General features: G+C 45.2%; 1 protein-coding gene across 3 annotated transcripts in view; it reads right to left on the bottom strand.

Moving 5' to 3' along the window:
• The window catches only part of EPS8 (EGFR pathway substrate 8, signaling adaptor), a 156,050-nt gene that overhangs the window by 33,085 nt on the left and 101,520 nt on the right, over window positions 1–21,445 (bottom strand). For all 3 annotated transcript variants that reach the window (XM_079992401.1, XM_079992403.1, XM_079992402.1), the window contains exons 4-12: window positions 20,197–20,264; window positions 17,090–17,251; window positions 16,679–16,828; window positions 11,394–11,476; window positions 9,867–10,003; window positions 7,707–7,780; window positions 2,967–3,093; window positions 1,650–1,738; window positions 1,054–1,128 (exon numbers count right to left, since the gene is read on the bottom strand). In XM_079992401.1, the coding sequence (XP_079848527.1) occupies window positions 1,054–1,128; window positions 1,650–1,738; window positions 2,967–3,093; window positions 7,707–7,780; window positions 9,867–10,003; window positions 11,394–11,476; window positions 16,679–16,828; window positions 17,090–17,251; window positions 20,197–20,264 (965 nt within the window). The remainder of the gene's footprint in view (window positions 1–1,053; window positions 1,129–1,649; window positions 1,739–2,966; window positions 3,094–7,706; window positions 7,781–9,866; window positions 10,004–11,393; window positions 11,477–16,678; window positions 16,829–17,089; window positions 17,252–20,196; window positions 20,265–21,445) is intronic.

Here is a 21,445-nt window from a genome sequence, read left to right as displayed (position 1 = left end):
GCGTTTGGGACCCAGTTCCAATTTCTTTTCAGCATTTTTAACCTACACTTGGCCGAACAGAGCCTTTGCAATTGATTGGACAAGATGTCAGCGAAACAGCAATGCGTTCTGAATCCAACCGGCACAGTTGCAGGAAGTTTTTGATGCAGGGGATATCTCTACTAATAGGATTAGAAGGGACATGATATTTCCCAATTCCTCTTCTATCTACGGTGCCCCCACCCAATACCCTCCAGAACAGGTAGAAGGGGGCTTCAGGAAGAAAGCCTACATCAATTGCTACTAGGTAACAATGGCTATGAACTGTCCCCATTGTCAAAAATAGTATGCCTCTTAAAACCAGTTGTGTGGCTATTCCCTCCCCCCCACAGGTGGAATAAATGACCTTAAGTGGCCCTACGAAGTCCCGCCCCTTGCCGCCAGCCGATTGGCTGGCGCCACAGGGTATGCTAATTGGGTGAATCCCTGTCTCCCGCGAGGCTGACGCCAGCCTCGCGAGAGCGAGTGTGGGCGGGGTCGTGATCCCACAACCCCCCCTCCTCCTGAAGATCGGAAGGGGCATTGCAAATCACAAGTGTAGAGAGTCACTGTTGTGCTCAAGTTCCTGCTTGCAGGGCTTCCCCTGGCCAAAATGAGAACAGGATGCTAGACTAGATAACGTTTGCTCTTACAGAAGAAATGGGGGGGGGTTGTCTTTCTTCTTCTCCAGTTAGCAGAAGTGTCCCCACAATCCAAAGCTCTTCCACAAATGCAAGAGCACAAACTGGGTTCCACCAAAAAGTTTTTTTTTTAGTGTAGACAATGCTTTTCGTTTTCGTGGCATACATCATCTCCATTGTCCATTTCCCATTTGATTAATTTCGAAGGGATCAGGAGCTATAAGCTGGGATAGCTCAGTCAGCAGAACACAAGACTCTGAATCTCAGGGCTGTGGGATCGAGCCCCACATTGGGCAAAAGATTCCAGGCTAGATGACCCTTGTGGTCCCTTCCGATCATAAAGTCTATGATTTTATGAAACGTTGTGACATTTTATATCTAGAAATAATCTTACCATATTTAAAGGGGTAAACAGAAAATGAATCAATTCAGATGCGCTGGGATTCTGGATGTGTGACTTTAATTTAGCCTGCAGGAGAAAAGAAAAGGAAGAGAAAGAGAAATAACTATTTTAAAGGCAGTTCATGGGAAACGACAAATCTTAGTACTGAAACATGCAGGCTTTGTTTAGAAGGTCCAGGGCAATATTTAGTTGCTAGTTAAAACACTGTCAGCTAGCAGGAAAGCTCTTTGACACTGCCTGTCAAGGCAGAGCATCAAACCTATAGCTTTTTATTTAATCACAGTCCACAATGTCTCAGACTGGATGGTGTGTAAAATGCCTTGGGCATGCAAGGTCCCTCCTTCTCTCTTTGATCCTTGCATAGAGATGTCCTTTTTTATTTTCAGGCAGCTATGCTCCACTTCCACTGTTGTTGGTTGTATGCCTCTGAATACCAGTTGCTGGGGATTACGAGTTCTGTTGCACTCCTACTTCCCACAGGTATCTGGTTGGCCACTGTGAGAATGGGATGTTGGACAAGAAGGGCTCTCCCTCCCGATCCAGCAGGGCTCTTACGTTTTGCGAGTATTTTGCACACAGCCACTTACCAGAAGGTTGAAGCCGTGTTTAAATTTTTGCAAACAGTCAACAAATTCATCTTGAGGTGGAGGTTTGGAGCGGAGAGTTAAGACACCCTCTGGGGAACAAAGAACAAAAGAAAATCACTTGGCAGAATTTCTTGGGAGGCATCCACAACATGTGAAAGCAGAATGAGGTGCCTCTGAAGGTACACAGTAGTGGTAGCAGCAGCAGAAGCGCATCAGGGAGAGTGGTCCTAGCTCAACACTCCCCCTGCAGTGTTAAGTTGGACTCCAACACACATCAGCCCCAGCCAGCATGACCAATGGCCAAGGATGATGGGAGTTGTAGTCCACCACCCCTTACCTTGGTTCCCTCCAAGACCATTAAGTCCATAGTTTTAAATTACTGAATTGCACAACTGCCTACAAGATGATGATGATGGTGGTGGTACGGTGATGGTGATGATTACTTTATATACCACCCTTCATCATAAGATCTCAGTGGCTCTCTCCATGAGAGCTTACATAGTCCTCAAACGTCAGGAGCCAGTCAGCAGTAAATCACACAGAGGTAAGTTTTCCTTTTATTAGAAAAAACAGGATCTGCACAGGGGAGTCAAGCCAAATGAGAACAGCAACTCTTCAGTAGGTCTGGTCAGTTGCAGAGACTGAAGGTCCCTGCCTTCCACCTCTGCTTAAGTCCCCTCCTCTCCAGGGTTTCCCCCAAAGCATTCTGAGACTGTGCTTGTAAGTCTGCCTTTGCTCCTCCCACTTCATGCCTCTCTGAGTTCTGGGAGACCAGGGCAGACACTCTGGCTTCTTCAGCAGCCCGACTCATCACTGCCTCTTGGCCTCCATCCTCTCCTGCTTCTGCCTCTGCTTCCGGACTTCTCTCTGCCACAGACTCTCCCAGCTCACTAAGCCCTGTTGCCTCTCCAGCTTCCAACCTCTCCTCCTCCCAATCTTCTCCCTCTGACAATCTTCCCCCTCTGATTGTCATCCCACCACCATTCCCCGGGTTCTGAGCCTTTTTCCTTGTAGGTTCCCCAGCTAGTTCCTCCCACCATTCCTCTGCATCCAACCAGCCCATGACAAGGGACATTTGAATGTTGTTGTTGTTTGTCCAAATCCCAGGCTCTAATCAGGCATCACTTCATGGCAACGGTAGCCAACCCTGTGCCCTCCAGATGTCGTGGGACTCCCAGCTCCCACCTGCCCCAGCCAGCTCAGGGATTATGCAAGTGCCTAATCTGACAGCACTGAAAATATTACAGGTCCCTCATCCCCGAAGCTGGATACAAGGGGGGCTCTTGGAAAGCCATTCAGGCGAAAGGAACCCCTTACCCCCAGGCCCTTTCTTCTTATTCTTCTTGGTTTTCTTCCTCTTCGAAAGCTCCGCAAATGCTTCTGCCGCTTTCTGAAGCTTGGTAACGAAATATTCAATGTCGTCCAAAATATGGTTTAGAATTTGCTAAGGGAAAGAGGAGGGGGCAAGAAGGAGGAGGAGGAAAAGGAGATCAGAAATGCCAGGGACTCCACCCAAAGTGCAGCGCAGTTAGTCACTGAGCAGAATTAGAACCCGCAGCGGGGATGAAGAGAACATTCCATCCACAGGAAGTGACACATGCTAAAATTAATACGCCTGACATTTCTATACAGCTCAGGCCTATATTTTCCTTAGGAAGCCATCGTCAACAAAGACTCTTACTAAGTAAGATTTGAGATGATTAAGTCCCGGGGCTGAACACTTAATTCCTTCTGCATGTTCTCCCACACACAGGCAAAACTGCTGAAATATCGGTCTGCCTGGGGTGGTACAGACAGCTAATCACTCACCTCATCCTGGCCAACTTAAGTCTTCAAATGCCCAGCTATTATAAAGCTATAAAACTATTACTGTTTCGACAGCATTCTGTTTCGATTTTGCATTCTGGGGCAAAAGAAACTGATTCAGCCACGAATATTTTTAGCGCTCAGCTTGAGAGGCAAAGCAAAGGTATGGTGCATAGAAATTTAGAGCTGGAAAGGATGGCGAGGGTCATCTAGTCCAGCCCCCTGCCATGTCAGAATCTTTTTGCCCAATATGGGGTTTGAACCCACAACCCTGATAGTGAGAGTCTCAAGCTCTACTGACCCAGTGCAGCCAAAGTCTTCTCTGATGCATGTACTTCACAGGTATTTAGACTGCTTTTGCCAGGGTCAGGCTTTGTGCAGGACCTGAAAGCAGGACTCAAGTCTCAAGCCTGCTCCATAAACACCCACCCTCTGCCTGTAAGGCAGTATAGTATAATGGTTAGAGAAGGGGTAATGTTGGATGACAACTCCCATCCAACCCTGATTATGGTGGCTGAGGGTGAAGGGAGTTGGATTCGAGAAACCATCTGGAAGGCTTTGCTACCCCTGAGTGAGAGTGTCAGGCAAGACTGTGGAGACCCGGGTTCAAATTCCTGCTCAGCCCTTAAGCTCAGTGGGTGTCCCTAAGCTAGGACAGCAGTGAAGATAAAACGTGGGAAGGTGGGGGGCAAATGAAAATATAACCACACACACCACCCTGGACCATTAGGACAAATGTCCCTGCCTGCCTCCATATTTACAAGCAGGCCCCCCAGGGGGGGCAATGCCTCTCTGCTTCCTCTTCCTTAGTCTCAGTTGCACTTCTGCAGAATTCAGCAAGGAGAAATTAACAATAATTAGTTGGTTCCACAAGTCATTGCCTCTGGTTATGGTTCTCCCTCCTGTGGGCCTCCCCTGTTTTCTGCCCTGCCAGTTCCAAGGGGGCCAACCACCACCGATGCAGCCACGAATGTACTAAGTGATTAAAAAAAAGGAGTATCTGGGCTGTGTTCTGGGAAGTCGTGTGGTTCTCTGCAGACCTTGACTCTGCACTGACAGCAAACTAGCTTTTCCATGACTACCTATCTTCCTTTGCAATGCGCAGTTGCAAAATTGGCGTACGTCCCGAGGTACAGTCTCAGTTCATGAGATGGCCGCCAACTTGGATGGCTTTAAAAGATGGTTAGACAAATTCAAGGAAGCCACAATGGTCATTTTCCACCTCCACTGCCAGAAACAAACGGTGGCAATGTTCCAGAAGGCCTGTAAACAGCATCTTGACCCGTCAATATAACTCCGGGATCAATTGTTAGTCGCTGCAAGAATCAGCCCACATATCTTAATATACTTGTTTTAATATACAGTGGTACCTCTGATTACAAACGGGATCCATTTCAGAGCCCCGTTCGCAACACAAGCAGAACGCAACCCGCTTCTGCGCATGCGCGTGTCGCAATTCGCCACTTCTGCGCATGACGTCATTTTCAGCGTCTGCACATGCGCAAGCGGCGAAACCCAGAAGTAATCCATTCTGTTACTTCCGGGTCACCGCGGGACATATCCTGAAAGAACGTAACCTGAACCGAATGTAGCAAGAGGTATGACTGAATGCCAATTGGCTTGCTCTGATGCTATGTTTATCTGTGGGCTTGCGACACTTACTTAGTTGAGAGAGAGAAGACTTTTCATACTGACTGGCTGTCAGCTACCTCCTTATCTAGGAGATGGAAGAGAGTTGGGAAGGGGCTTCCAAGCTAGGGGTGAGTTAATTGGACTAATGAAGCCAGATGAGGTAGCTTGCCTTTGTATAACTACAAAATTTATACACAATTTTCAGCCCAGACACTAAGACCTAGCTCTGAGGGCCTTCTGGTGGCTCCCTCACTGCAAGAAATGAGGTTACAGGTAGGGCTGCTGTACGTCCATAACTTCCCGGACATATCTGGGATCCGCCCTTTGGAATCCGGGTGGAATTTCCTGAAATCAGTAAAAATGTCTGGGCGTATGGCAGCAACTACGCTCAACAACTTTTGTGTCTGGATTTCCATTTTTTGAAATATGGCAACCCTATTACAGGGAACCAGGCAGAATGCTAAGGAAATAAACAACTATCTGGCTTTCTGAAGGCAGCCCTGTATAGGCAAGTTTTTAATGTTTTATGTCTTACTGTGTTTTAATTTGTTGGAAGCCGCCCAGGGTGGCTGGGGGCAACCCAGTCAGATGAGTGGCATATAAATAATAAATTGCTGTTATTGCCTAAATGCTTTCCCTGGTGTGGACAAGTCGTGATGACTGCTTGTTGCTTTGACCCTGAGTCTGTAAAGGCAGCAGGGCTCTGAAGGCTGTGAGATCACACCTTTCTTTAATAAAGCACTAGAACTGGTCATTCTGATATTTTTAGCGTCTTCCTTTGGCATCCCTGCATCAAACCACCCTCACAGGCCCTCCCTTGGGCCTACAGATCAAGACAGTCAGTATGCCTCTGAATACCAGCTGCTGGTGAACCCAGGTGGGCAGAGTGCTTCCCACAGACTTTTGGCTGACCACTGTGAGGACAGGATGGGCCTGATCCAGCAAAGCTTTTCTTACGTTTGCTCTGCACAAACCGTGTGCACAACACAGAGCAGTCCTGTGCGGCACAGGAGAGCCCAAGAGCAGGTGCTCCAAACTTCTTAAAAGTTTGTTTATTTGGTTTGTATACTGTTTGTCATCTGAAAAATCTCAGGGTGTTTCATGGACTTGTGGCATCCAGAGCTGGAAAGCAGGCCCTGATGTTAGTTCCCAGGCAGCCTTCGTCAATGCTGGGGCCCCAGGTGTCCTTGAACCATAACTCACATCAGCCCTGACAATTGGGCTAGGGAAGATGGTGGCTGTAGTCCAACAACAGCTGGGGAACCCAAGGTTGGTCTAAGGCCTATGTGTATCTTGCCCTTGCTACCCGGTAGCTCTGGAAAATTCTCTTCATGCCCTTTGTCACACTCTTCCTGGCCTCTGCTGAAAGTCCAGTCCAGTCATTTTCTAGATCTGAGAGAGTGAAAGACAAATGCCTCGTGGTTGCTAGGCAACCAGCTCCAAGGTACTACTCCTTTACCCTTTAGGCAGCAAGATGCTCTAGTAAACATGCAAAAATTAAAGTGTGAAAGGCAGACTGGTATCCTCAAACACACGCTGGGCTTGTGGCAGGAAGCAACAGCCCATCAGGACTCTGTGGTGCACACCCACTTCAGGGCTATGAATAGGAGCTTTCTCCTCACACTTTGTGTGCCTACTGTTGAAAATATGGCTATCTAACAGAAACGAAATGCTGTCTGGGTGTTTTGATCCTCAAGATCACATGGAAGGGCAACCCATCTCCTGCTGCTGGCCAGGGCTCTGTTGGAATGAAAAGGGATGGGGAATGACTGCAGGCCTAAAGGTGGCACAGAGAAGAAGCATAGAAAGATCTCTGCACTGGTTGACTTGGCCATGCAGGTGTGCCATCTCCCTCAGAAGGACAATGAAATCACTCGAAAGGCTGAGAACCTTCAAAGGGCTCGTTCTGAGCAAGGAAGGGAAGAAAGGTTAGCTTTACAGCTGCCACTGGGGGTCACTTGGTGGGTGCTGACACCCATGACAGGGCCTTCTTGGCAGCGGCATCCTTTCATGGAACGCCCTCCCTGCGGAGGATGAATTTTTTAAAATACGCAGGCATTTGATGGCCAGAAGATGCTATTCGTGGCAATCTTGAAATTACCATCTGTGTGTGACTGTTGAAATGTTTCCAGATGTTTCAAATTGTTTAAAAATGGATACATTCATACATATTTTATTTATTAAAATTTATTCATAAATATTAAATTTATATTAGATTGATTTTATAAAATATATGAATACAATACATTTATAAATATTTAAAATAACTGTTTAGTGTCAAACAAATAAATATTGTTTTGCTGTTTTTGTTGCGTGCTGCCCTGGGCTCTTTTGAGAAAATGGTTGAGGTAGAAATTTTTACCAGGGATGGTAAAAATGAAAAGGAGAAAGCAGGTGGCTATTCAACTCCATTTACAACTAAGATTTGAGGCAGGAACTCAAAGTGGGTTGGATCCTTTGGAAATGTAGCATAATGAAGAGGCTTTTAGGGAATCTAGAAGCAAAGAGGCCTTGTACCCATTAACCGTCTTCCCACCTTACAAAGCAGCTAACATCCAACATCTCACCAGATTTGAACAACATGATGAGAACACACACACACACACTTCTTTCACTTACAACATCTCTGTCGATCTTGGCTGCCATCATTTCAGATGTTTCTTCGTGCTCGTGGTACTGTCTAGATTTCTCAACTAAGGAAGGAAACATACCAATTGATCCACTCAACTTGGACAGGAACCTAGAGTGTTTTCAAAGTCCAGTGACTTGCAACCCACAATATGCAGCCCACAATACCTGAAACAGAAGGACTATTTCTTAGTCCATCACAAATGATGTGTGTCACATGTTGTGAAATAAGTCATGATAGGAAAGGAAGGCTGCATTCACAGCAAACTTTTAAAACATTATGATACCACATCATGGCTTCCCCCGAAGAACTCCGGAAACGGTAGTTTGCTAATGGTGAGGAGAGTTGTTAGGAGATCCCTGTTCTCCTCACAGGGCTACAGATTCCAGGCTTCCCTGTCAAGAGGGAATGATTGTCAAACCATTATAGGGTTTGACAATCAAACCTGCACAGAATCTTGCTTAATCGGTTGCCATTAATTTGATTTTAATTAATTTTTATAATGAAATATTTTTAGAATGTGTGATTATTTGATTGTTTTATTATTTGATTATTGTTAGCCGCCCTCAGCCCGGCTTCAGCTGGGGAGGGCGGGATATAAATAAAATTTATTATTATTATTATTATTATTATTATTATTATTATTATTATTGTAGCTCTTGAGAGAAATTAGGATTTCTGAACAACTCTCTGCACTCTTAACATGCAGCTCTCAGAATACTTCGGGGGAAGCCATGACTGTCTAACTATATGACTTATAGGGCAGTCCTGTATAAGGCAGTCCTGTATAAGGAAGCTTTTAATGTTTGATGATTTGTTGTGTTTTTATATTTTGCTGGAAGCCACCCAAAGTGCCTGGGGCAACCCAGTTAGATGGGAGGCATACAACAACAACAACAACAACAACAACAACAACAACAACAACAATTACTACTCCTACTAAAGCAGCATCATAGTGCTTTAAATGTCTGGTGTGGTTGTTGCCTAAGAGGAGCAGCCAGTAGTGACTTGGATCACCTGTGAGATTGTTCCTGCTTTGGGCAACGAACTGTGGTTAGAATCATAGAATCATAGAATCATAGAGTTGGAAGAGACCACAAGGGCCATCGAGTCCAACCCCCTGCCAAGCAGGAAACACCATCAGAGCACTCCTGACATATGGTTGTCAAGCCTCTGCTTAAAGACCTCCAAAGAAGGAGACTCCACCACACTCCTTGGCAGCAAATTCCACTGTCAAACAGCTCTTACTGTCAGGAAGTTCTTCCTAATGTTTAGGTGGAATCTTCTTTCTTGTAGTTTGGAACCATTGCTCCATGTCCGCTTCTCTGGAGCAGCAGAAAACAACCTTTCTCCCTCCTCTATGTGACATCCTTTTATATATTTGAACATGGCTATCATATCACTCCTTAACCTCCTCTTCTCCAGGCTAAACATGCCCAGCTCCCTTAGCCGTTCCTCATAAGGCATCGTTTCCAGGCCTTTGATCATTTTGGTTGCCCTCCTCTGGACACGTTCCAGTTTGTCAGTGTCCTTCTTGAACTGTGGTGCCCAGAACTGGACACAGTACTCCAGGTGAGGTCTGACCAGAGCAGAATACAGTGGCACTATTACTTCCCTTGATCTAGATGCTATACTCCTATTGATGCAGCCCAGAATTGCATTGGCTTTTTTAGCTGCCGCGTCACACTGTTGGCTGTTGAAATCTTAGGAGCCAACCGAGTGGTTGGATAAGATTTTCAGAGATTGGGACTTCACTGCTCAGATTAGCTAATTGCCCTTCTCCATGGCAAGAAAAACCACAGCAAAGCAACTGTATGCATTTTTACACAGAAATCAATGTTCAACAAAGCTTCTTCCCTGGTACATGTGCAAAACACTGTGGCCTAAAATCCCGCCCCCTCAAAAAAATTAAAGAACCCAGAATAAACAATACAAAGCAGAATTTAGCTCTTCTTGATAAGTCATCCAAACTAATGTGGCGGTTTCGTGTGTGGAGTTCGGACAGCCTCGCCTATACCCTGAGAGGAGATTTGTCATAGGCAAGGTCAACAGGCCACATACAGCCCAAGGCCATGCAACCGACAGCCTTGGCACAGAACGTTGCCAGTCTCTGCCTTGCAAGGTTATCTCATGGTTTCTGCAACACTCACAGTCTCCTTGTTCAGCTGCCCAAGCGGACCAGGCTGCTACCCGGCTTCTGACGTCCACCTGAGTGACAGTACCTGGAGGGACGGGAGCTGGTGCTCTCGGAGGCGGAGGAATGGCACCGTCAACTTTGGAAAGCATCCTAGGTGGGAGACATAGCAAATCAAAAGCGAAATGCTGAGAAAATGAAATCTCTTTCCCCCGTGGTTTATTAGAATAGCAAGGAGAGAGAGAGGACCCTTGTACTCTGAACTCTCAGCTGCATGCCATCTCTGGCTCTCCCTAGGAAGCAGCACAAAGCAAAATCAATAAATTATACATCTGAATCTAAGGAGGAGCCTTTCAACAAGGCTGAATATCGTGCATATCGAAACCAAAGTAATATCATCGTCTTTGTACAGCAGGGGCAAGTCTAAAAGCAAAATAACACACCGCTAAAATAAACGTATGTATTTTTGGGTAAGAGCTGACACACTTTTCCAGAGAACTTAAGATAATTTGTCAGCATCTATAAAAGAAGATATTTCACTAATAGGTGGGGAAAGTGCCCCCCTTCCCAATTTGCAGGCAGGGTGTGATGTTTTTTCAAAGGAGCTATTGTGGAAAGAGACTAAGTGCCCACAAGGAAGTGGGCCATCCCAAAAAACCCCAGAGAATGCTCAAGGTTGCAAACATTTCTACATGTGTGAGTCCCGCAACAAAACACTACTGCTTAATCTCACACATTTCTGTTCCTGAGTACCATAATCTGTAAGAAGCAAAACCTTCCCTGCTGAACAGGGAAGACAAAGTAAGTGAAAGCGTTTAGCTCTTTTTGTTAAATAATTTAATAATTTTTAGTAAAGAGTACTACACTGTGCCTGTTGTTTTTGTCCATGGAGTTTTCTTGACAGGGATACTGGAGTGGCTTGCCAGTTCCAGCTCCAGGTGGATCACGTTTAGTCAAAACTCTCCACTATGACCTGTCCGTCTTGGGTGGCCCTGCATGGCATAGCTCATAGCGTCTCTGAGTTATTCAAGCCCCTTTGCCATGGCAAGGCAGTGATCCATGAAGGATCTGAGGGAGGCAGTGGAAGACAGGAGTGCCTGTCATGCTCTAGTCCATGGGGTCACGACTAAATGACTAAACAACAACAACTACACTGTGGGCCATAACCAACACAGATATATGTGCACACAACAGAACTTTTTCTTCCTCACCTATCCCTTGTAGCCTTACACCCCCTCCAACCTTGTAATCTAGGGCTCAGAAGGGAGAAGAGGAAATAAAAATCCCTGCTGTAGCAGTGGAACAACCCATGTGGAGCACATAATAACCCCATATATATTTATTTGTGCAGAGTTCCTGTCTACCTCCTTTCAGGAAGTTTGCCTTGGACTAAGCCCCAAGGATGCTGCAAGCACACTGACAAGTTACCCATCTTCTCTCATTTCTGCTGCATTTTGACCCCACTTCTATCGGTGCTCCGCACTTGAGTTCACTGTTAGGAAGAATATAGGATATTATTTGCAAATCAAAACGTATGCCTTACCTGAGTGTTTCGAGTCTCCTCTTTGGCTTCCCCCCTTTGCTGTCGCTGATTGCACTTTCAATGTCTTCATGGATCAAGTTTGCCTGGGCAGAAGCAGTTCAACAAGTGAAAACAGAAAATGCGATACCAAATAGCATAAGATCTTAAAAGCAGGGCTGTGTTAAGAAGATGCTGAGCAAAGCAAAATTCTGCCCAGAGAGCAACCCAAATTCAGCAGCAAGATAAGAAGAATGGTTATTTTATTAAATTTGCATACCGCCCTATACCCGCAGGTCTCTATTTATCCAAGTTCTGCTAGTCCCTGTAGGAAGCAAGGAGTTATGGGGAATGTTGAAGCCTCATCCCAGGATCACTGCCAAGTTTGATTCAGCCATCACTTTGGTGTGTTGGAAATTCACAGGCTATCAAACACATTTGTAATGGTTCTAGGGGTTGCTCGTGCGTAAGTTGTCGCCACACCTGGCTGAGTTACCTGGGTGAACCCTATTCTGTCCGGACAGCCACTCACTCGTGGCTGTCTCAGTCGCTGGCAGAATCCGTCAGTGGGCGTTTCTTGAACTTCTTCCAGCAAAGAAGCTCTTTGACGCCTAGTCTCCGCCTACTCTCCCTGCGCGGAAGCCTTCTGCGCAGGGAGGGTGTGGGCAGCGGAGGACCCATGCTCTCCCCACTGGTCTCCGGCGAGGAGTCATGGAGCCACCTCGCCGATTCCCCCATCTGCCCCCCTTCTCCACTGGTGCTACGCTGATTTCCCTCCCCAAAAGATGGGCTGCTTCTCTCCCTCCCGGGACGCTCTCTGTAATCCCTCTGGAGCCCTCCCTCTCCCTCTGGCTCCGATGGCAGTTCCCTGACAACACTGTAAGTAGAGAACCCTCTATCTGGGATGGGGACCTTCTGAGTCCATCAACATCTGGAGAGACATAACTCTCCATCAGTTCCACCTAGCATAGCCAATGGTCGGTGATGATGAGACCTGTAGCTGAACACATGACAGATTTGTTAGTTTCTGTTTGCCACTGTGCAGTGCTTTGGAGTCACAAGACTCCATTTACCATACATTCCAGAGACATTCCAGGCTGTTGGAAGTCTCACGGAAGACAGGAGACGGATGTGACGTTACTGGTTTCCTGTTCCATTGTTTTTTCAGTTGCTCTCTGCTCTCACAGAGAGAGGATGTATTACTTTTCTGTCTGCGTAGCTAGAAAATAAAACAGCAATGTAGCCATAAATCTCATCACTTCTGCTGCTTTGATACTCTGCTGACTGGGATGTGCCTGGAGCCTTATCAGAGGCTCAGGTCGTCAATCACGTCGGAGGCGATTGCGGAGGACTCGACCGGAGGAAGATGAGCTTTATCAGCTCGGTCGTAACGAAGATTCCGACAAGATTCCCCATCCCTACCTTAAGCCAAACAGCTCTACCACATGCCTGAAGGGTGTTGTGAGGATGTACGAACCCCGGTAGATCTAACTGAGGACATATCTAGTACATAATCCTGCTTCCATCTGTGGCAGAGCAAACACCTCCAGCGAATGATATTTCTAAGTCCGTCCTGATTATATTGCCATTCGACTTCACTTTACTCAGAGGCTGCGGTTCCTGCATTACGAAGGGCTGACTACATGGGTTCCCTTCCAAATCTACCATTCTATATTTTTTTGTGTTTCTCTTCCCTCTCATATTGGTCTCTACAGCCACAGCAGGTGCTGTAACTCTCCAGCCATACCAACTTCACTTCCAAAGGTGCTCTCCTCCATTGTCTCCTGAGATAGAGGGGTGCCAACCTCATTACAGAGCTCGATTGCACCTATGAGATACAAATTGCTGTTTGCAGCTTAAATCTGCTCACATGCCAACCACCTCAGGACAGCCGTAATAGGTGGGAGTCAATAATCTTTAGGGATGTTGGCTGGCAGCGAGCCAGACTCTGTTTCGAGGTTATTGGCACACCAGCAAAAAAAAAAAAAAATTTAAAAAGGGTATTCGGCACACAGCAAATCTTCCACTTCCAAGTAAATACAGAACAGCTGCTCTTTAAAAACCGTACAAGGGTAAAGTTGCCAATATTAGTCAGTGCTCTTTGCACTTCTCTTTGCAAGCCAAAACTATCACATTCTCATCCAGTCAGGCAGGAGCGTCACGGTCTTAAAAGTCACTTTTAGCTCAGGGCTGATCAGTCTCTGCTGCCCTGTCAAATCAAGGCTCTGAAAGACGGCTCTGATCGTCGTCTCCCTGATTTCCTCGTAACAGGCTCTGGCAGTCGTTTTCAAGTACATCAGCCAGCCAACTCAGGAATTCTTGGGCATTAATTCACTGCAGAGGTACTGACTGAGCCTGTCACATTGTCTGACGTGAACTGTTCATGAGTTGGGCTCGGCCATGTATCGTCCAAAACTAGTTTGAAGTCCGAAGACACAAGAACTACCCACATTGGAGGAATGGCAGGTGAAAGTGATTGACTTTATGGGACTGGCAGAAATGACCGGCAGAATCCGCGACCAAGAGAAAGAGACTGTGGAAGAAGATTGGAAGAAATTTAAGATGTATCTTAAGAATTATTATAAAACTGAGGAGTGTTAAAATGCTGAGGGAAAAGAAGACGTAGAATTGCAGCGATAATTGGGTTTAAAATTTAGGGTGGAATGGAAAAAGAGGATGAATTTATATTTAATTGGGCAAGATAGGTTGCTGAATAATGGTACTAAATTAAGGATGCAAAAAGGGAAAGGTATGGGGAAGTCCGGGAAAAGAGGGTTATGAAAATAAGGTTAAGAAAATATGAGTTTTTTGTCTGTCTGTTTTTATGTTGTTTTTTGTTTGTGTTAAAAAATTGGAAATTAATAAAAATCTTTAAAAAAAACAAAAAAAAAACAAAACTAGTTTGAAGTCCGCATCGTGATATTGGTTTCGGGAATTGTGACCTGCCAATATATCATGGTGCGTGTGCTATGCAAAAACCACAAATCATAATGAAACCAGCCAGTGCCTCTACATAGCCCATCCTTATTTCAGACATCGTGAGCTATCAGTACATCATGATGTTTATCTGGTGATACATTGCAATGTTGAAAACCAGGTATTGCCTGGAGGCATTGTTGCTGTTCACTTTTTGGATCTTTATTTTGGATCTAAAGATTTATGTGGAAATTGTACAATTTGGTCATGTACCTTTTGGTGTTTTGTTTATTGTTTATAACCACAGAGAGGACCTTTGATATAACCAGAAAGGCTATTCTTGAGTTTGCAAGGAAGCTAAGGGGCAGGAAACAAATTTAAACGGCTACAATTACTGCTTTGGTGGATAGTTCGGAAGTTGCCTGCTTACGCTCACGATTACGATCTCCTAAAACACTGCAGCTCTGACATATTCTTGGAGCCCACTTCCATTGTCTTGGGAAAACAGATTCTGCTAGGCAGCCACATGGGCCAACCAGACATTGTCCTGTTACTATCACTGGAACTGTTCCAAAAGCGTCAGATCTTCAACAGGCCATACTTTGCGATACATAGAAAGAGGATATAAAGAGCAGGGACTGGAAAGGCAAATGAAGTTCCTGTGAATATATTCCAGTACTAGCCTTACTCAAAGTAGACCTACTGAAATTGATGGGAGATGACCGATCTAGGATTAATTCATCAGGTCCTGCTCATGGGCTTCTGACAGGCACCTGGTTGGCCACTACAAGACCAAGATAATGGACTTGATGGGTTATTAGTATGATCTAACGAGCTCTTCTTACTTTCCTAAAATTCACTGAGTCTCCTGTGAATAGAATTTAGCTGGATACAACACTAAGGCTTAAAGGAAAGGAGTTATATATTTTAATCTGTCTAGTACAGGGAATGACCCAAATTTAATGAATGTTGACAGCTGTGGAAATCTTCTGCGAATATCCAACCGCTCAAGACGTACACTGGGGAATGTTTGACAGTCACCATCTGTTCCCCAGTTTTGGGGTGTTCACCAGTAAATGCTGACAAACAGACTTCAGTGGCTGCCAACATTCACCAATGTTCCTTTGAGTTTGGGGACACTTGGATCAAGTTTGTTCACAAGAAATTAAAAAATAAAATAGAAATCCAGCTACGGACAAAGGCTGCAGAACAAGCATTCCATCCCCAAACAAGACATCTCCCTTCAGTATTTTGCAAAAGCATCTGATTCAGGAGAAAACAGAATGTCACCTCCAATATATGTCCAGTTGATTCAGTGTGGCAGAGTAAACTATCCAAGCAATTTACCTGGATGCCCTGAGGGCCAAGCAGGTGAAAACATTACTGCGGCAGGAAAATGAGCTCTGCCTGCAGGTGGACTGAGCGGCTCAGCTAAAGGTCACTTCACACTTTGGCCCTGTTTGGACTCAATCTCAGTCTGAAAAACCATGGTTTGATGCATAGCTAAGAAATCTGGTGCCTTCCAGGTGTTGCTGGACTACAAATCTCATTGCCCCTGACCACTGGCCATGCTGCTCGGGGCTGATGGGAGCTGTGGTCCAACATCTGGAGGGCAACGGAGGTTGATGTCTGTTGGAAACAGAATGTTGTCCTAGATGGGTCTTAGTCGTATAATAAATTAGGTAATCAATTTACTACTTTACACCACCTTTCAGAGCAAAACAACAACCACCACCCTTCTCGAGGCAGTTCAAAAATCAAATCAGAAAACCCAAGTCACAAGATTAAAAGTATTTCACTTTGCATCAGCAATAAACAGCTGTACTTGTGGGCTTCCCATAGGTATCCGGTTGGCCACTGTGAGAACAGGATGTTGGACTAGATGGGCCTTGGGGTCTGATCCAGCAGGACTGATCCAGCAGGATCCAACCCGAGGCTCAGGGGCCAATTGCAGCCTTCCCAAAGACCTCTCCCCAGACTCGTTGCATGAAAAAGAACATGAACTTATGATATCTGAGTTTGAGGACTGGATAAAATATTGGTTTATAGAGAGTAGAATTGTTAGGTGTGATCTTGGAGTGGATGCTCTGAGTAATTTTCTATATATAGCTGACAGATGAAGAATCAGAAGTTCTCTTCTTTCCTTTCCTTTCCTTTTTCTCGCCACCCCTCCTTTTGGTTTCTGTTTCTATTTAGATTGATTTCTTTTATCTGTGATACAAAGACATTGGATATCTGATATTAACCTTTGTATATTTTCTTTCAAAACTTAATAAAATCTATTGGGCAAACAAAGAATGAACGAAAGTGCAGAGGAAAGGTGGGTGTGGCTAAGCCCTAAGCAAAGCAAAGTTAAAAGGCCAAGCGCCCTCAGTTTCTGTCTTTTGCCTTACCTTAACTTCATCGCACTGGAAAAGGTGGAGATCTGCTTTGCTTTGGGCTGGCTCTTTGCAAACTAAGGCAAGGATGGAGTCGTAGCTGCAGGAGCTCATCACAGCATGGCAGTGTTGGATTGTGCTCAGGGGGAAATTCTCCAGCTCATTCTGCAAAGGAAGATTTGATGGCAAATCTTCAAATTATTACTCAAAGCCACTGAATCAAAGAACTCAATTGCGTGGAAGCTCGAGAAGCTCCGTGACTTACGAACTTTTGCTCACACAGAGAGGACCGTAAAGCAGTTATTAAAAAATGATACAAAACCCTGAACAAGAAAGCTGTTTCCCCCTAGCCCCAAGACAATTTCTCTCTTCCCCAGCAACTTTGAAAATACGAAGGCACAATGCTTAAAAGGCTTTTCACGGTACCTTTGATTCCAAGTCCACCAGGCTGACAGCTTTGTCATCCACTTGGAGAATCATATCTTGTGTCCACACTTTGCCTTTGGCATCCAGCAGCTTCAGTTTCCTTATGCCGTCATCCACCGTGATCATGGCCTCTTTCCGATCCAAGACAAAAGTGGTCAAGTGCTAAGGGAGACGAGGAAAACAGATAAAAAATGGATATGGTTTTAAAGAGGGGCTAGGGCAAGGGTCAGCAAACTTTTTCCACAGGGGGCCAGTCCACTGTCCCTCAAACCTTGTGGGGGGCAGACTATATCTGGGGGGGACCCACCGACTCTCCCCTCCCTTCTCCACAGTACCGGACGAGCCCCGGTGGCTGCTTACCTGTGCCTTGCGAGCAGCAGGGGCTGGTGGTGGCGGCAGTGGAGGGACAATGAGCAGCATGAAAGGGCTGGCTCCAGAGAGGGGCTGCTTAAGATGGCGCTCAGCCAACCGCAGCTCAACAAAGCCCAGGCCCCTTCCTCCTCTAGGCAGGGCAGGGAGAAGCCAGGAGGAGGGAGGGAAGAGGTGCTGCCACAGTGTGTGTGTGGGGGGGGGGGAATGGCGCAGCACGAACAACCAGAATCCCCACACTGATCCATGCAGCGATTCCTGGACCATCTGCGGGCCATATCCAGAAGGCAATTGGGCCGGATCTGGCCCCCGGGCTTTAGTTTGCCGACCCATGGGCTAGGGGAATATTCAGGGCAGAGGTCTTCTTTTAAAAACCCATTTCACTGACAACCACAATGGTGTTTCTGAAATGGCTTACATGCACAATTTAAAACATTTCTTTCTTTTAAACAACAACAATTGCTTCTTGTTTACAATTGCTTCTACTCATCTCTCTGTTACTGAAGATGACTGATGAGTTTAAATGTGTCTGGCTGCAGACACGGGCTTGGGAAAATATTTGTTTTGTGCAACTGCACATGTTATTTCATCTTTATGTCTTTGCATATCCAGTTTGTCACTCCATATGGAGATGCATCAATTTGCTACTGAGTTAGGATATTTATCTCTCGTTCCTAGGTTACCTAGATTTGGGGGGGGGGGTTTCGATACACACACAAACAAATAATGTTTTTGTTTTACTTTAAAATACAAAAATGTAGCCCACCCTTTGCCCTAAGGGCCCGGGGCAGGTTGTAACAGCAGATAAGGAAAACAGGAAAACATTAGAACAAAATACTGTATCAGACAGACAATTTCCTAAGATCTGCAATGTAGGTGCCAGCTAAACAGGCAGTGTGGCACAGTGGTTAGGGCGCTGCACTAGGACCTGGGAGACCAGGGTTCAAATCCCCACTTGACCATGATGCTCGGTGGGTAAACTTGAGCCAGTCACTAACTCTCCGTCCAACCTACTTCACAGGGTTATTGTGCGGATAATATGGAGAGGACGAGAACCATCTAAGTCACCTTGAGCCCGTTTGTGTGTGCCCGTTTCTGCCGGGCTTTTTAATACAGTGTCTACATTTAAAAAACCAAGCGTAGAAAAAAAAGCCAGGTTTGCAGCTAGCATCTGGAGTTGAACAACTTATGTGTATCAACAAACTGTTTAGTAGAACAACTGAAAGCAACCGGTAAATCAGCTTCAATACATGATGAATGACTATAATCCATAGAAGCCGTCTAAAATTAGTAAGCCCTCCTAGAATCAAGGGCTAAGGTGGCCAGGAAAGCATCCTTTGGGAGGGTATCCTATAGATCAGGAGCCACAGCTGAAAAGGCCCTGGACCTGATTCCATGCATCTATTTCCCAGACCGTGGAGCCACCCTCAACAGGGCCTCCTCCACTGCCTCTGTCGGAGGGCAGAAGAGGAAAGAGAGGCAGCGTTCCTTCAAACAATCAGGGCACAGGCTTTTCAGAGTTTTAAAGGTCGAAACCTGCTCTTTAGCGTGTGCCTGGAAACTCACTGGGGTTTAATTTGAAGTGTGTGGGAAGTAACATTTACAATGTCCTCATTACTATTTGTGCAGCCACTCAGCCCAAGGTGAGCAAAGAAGCACTTAATTCATTTTCCGCTGCACCTCTGCTTGGCTTTCCACACACTCATGAGCCTCTCCGCTTACTTCCTTGACCAAAGGCGTGCACCAGAGGCTTAGAGTTAAGCTAAGGGGTTAACTCAGAATCATGACAGGATGGCAGCCTCATTAAAAAGACTCTGAGAATCCTAGCACAGAGCCCTAAATCAGGGTTTTCCAAAGCCACCCCTGTTCACTTGCTCCAGCTCTCTCTTTCGAAGCTCTTGCAGAGGTTGACATCAGAGGTGCTAAATGCAACAAGGCTTATTTCTGCCTTAAGGAATGTTTTTGAATGGAGCCTTAGGTAGCTTCCAGCCCAGCCTACGCCCCATTCGTTACAGAAGAACTGCAAGGTTAAAAAACATTACATTGGATGAAACTGATCAGAAAACACAATGGGTTCTACAAAATGTGGCATACTTCAAGCATTAATTTAAACAAAGGGAGTGTGTTTCCTAACTGTGGCATCACCACAGAGAAAGCCTTGTTGACGTCACCATGACCTTAACCACCAACTGAAGAGGCGCCTGGAGCAAGGCTTTCTCAGTGGCTTAGCTGGGGTGATATGGCTGTTGTGAGCTCTACAAGGGCGAATGGTCCTTAGGTCTTAAGTTTCCAGTTTAAGGTTGTTTCTGCTCACAAATCAATCAATCAACAATTTGATTCTTCTTCCCTTTTCTTACTAGTTTCTCTAAAACAGAAGGGAGGCAGGCTGAAAGTTAGTAAGACAAAAGCAAACAACAGCAACACTTGTTTAACTTTTCTCCCTCAAGAGTTCAGGTTGGCGCACAGAATTCTTCTCACTTTTTCCGTCCTTGCAGCTGGGTTGTGGTTAATCAGTGCCTTCAACCCTGACCTCCCCTAGTCCAAGTTAGAACAATCCTTCCATTAAACAGCACAGTCTGTATTTATGTTAGAGAGGCATGTAAATGTACAAGTAATTTAAGTCTGATGGTTAATCTTCAGACCTGTCCAGCACTGCAGCAGCTATTTTCATCAAATCCCGCAAGTGAAAATTAGGTTAATAAATATCGTAAATACAAATAAATCTGTAGAATTCTTACCTCCACGTGGTACTGCGATGTCTCAGATATGCTGCTGGCACTATCGCGGGCATAATTCTTCCTTTGCTCTTTTTTTAAAAAAAATAAGAGGAGAGAGAGAGAGAGAGAGGGAGAGAGAGAGAGAGAGATTTACCATCTTCATTTTCACATTCCAGCTTACTCTTTGCACAGGGTATGTTTAAAGTGCCATTTATCCTGAGATTACTAGCCTTCAAATACATCTCCATCTGCTTTGCTTACATACAATGTGTTAAACACCAGAAGCTGAAGGAGGAGGGTTGATTCAAAGCACAGCAAGGACTGCAATTCTCTTCAATATAGGAAAGTGAGTAGAAGTCAGAATTCACTGCAAAACCCAAGAGTGGAACAACTATGTGACATTTCTGGGACTCTCTGCTCATATTTTTTTTTTTAAGAAACTGGTCAACAGACATGGTTTCAGTCCAAACAATTTTCCAGATCACACAGCACGGAGGTCTGTGAATGCTAATGATCATTACATAAAAACAACTCTGATTTAGGCAATATTGATCAGAATAAATTAATAGAGAGCTAGGAATGAGTTTAAGGAATGGTTACATGGGTGCCAATTATTAATTTTGGATGAGATGGCATCATTATGCACAACTGAGTTCATTTTTTTATAAAAAAGCATTATATTGCCTAAAGTATTAATGTACCACTTTTCATTATAAAAGATTGTAACATAACAGAGAAGAAAACAGATGAAATATCAAAACTCCACTCAGAAAATCCACTCCACTCATTCAACACACTTCCACAAACTCAATTCCCACACAAATTCCACACACACTCAGCCCACACCTGCTAACACAACCTCCTTCACTCTTGCCAATTACCAATTCTTCTCCACACATACCTGTGCCCTCTCCATTTCTTGCCGAGTGGTGTAGATAATTTGCCATGATATCAGAACTGGCAAACCATCGTTGCATTTGCCTTCCATTCCAGAATTGGAAAGCAACCATTTTAGTGGGTGGAGCTAATTTTTCCCTTTCTTCACAGTTGGGACTTTCAAATCTCATGTGTTGCAGTGTCATTTGTCACTAGCATACACAATACACATTTTCCTCTAATACAATGTGTTTGGAGAAGAAGAGCACCCTTCAAAGGATAGCTGTGTTTCGGTTTGCATATTGGTTCGAGAAGCGTAAATTAGGTGCTTTCTCATTAAAACGCAAACTAACCCCTATTGCAGACACTAGAGGAACAGAAGAGATGGAGGATA

This window comes from Podarcis cretensis, assembly GCF_951804945.1.
Source record: "Podarcis cretensis genome assembly, chromosome: 10".
In the NCBI taxonomy this organism is placed as follows: Eukaryota; Metazoa; Chordata; class Lepidosauria; order Squamata; family Lacertidae; genus Podarcis; species Podarcis cretensis.
The sequence above is the reverse complement of the archived record's forward strand: the minus strand, read 5'-3'. Positions and strand labels throughout refer to the sequence as shown.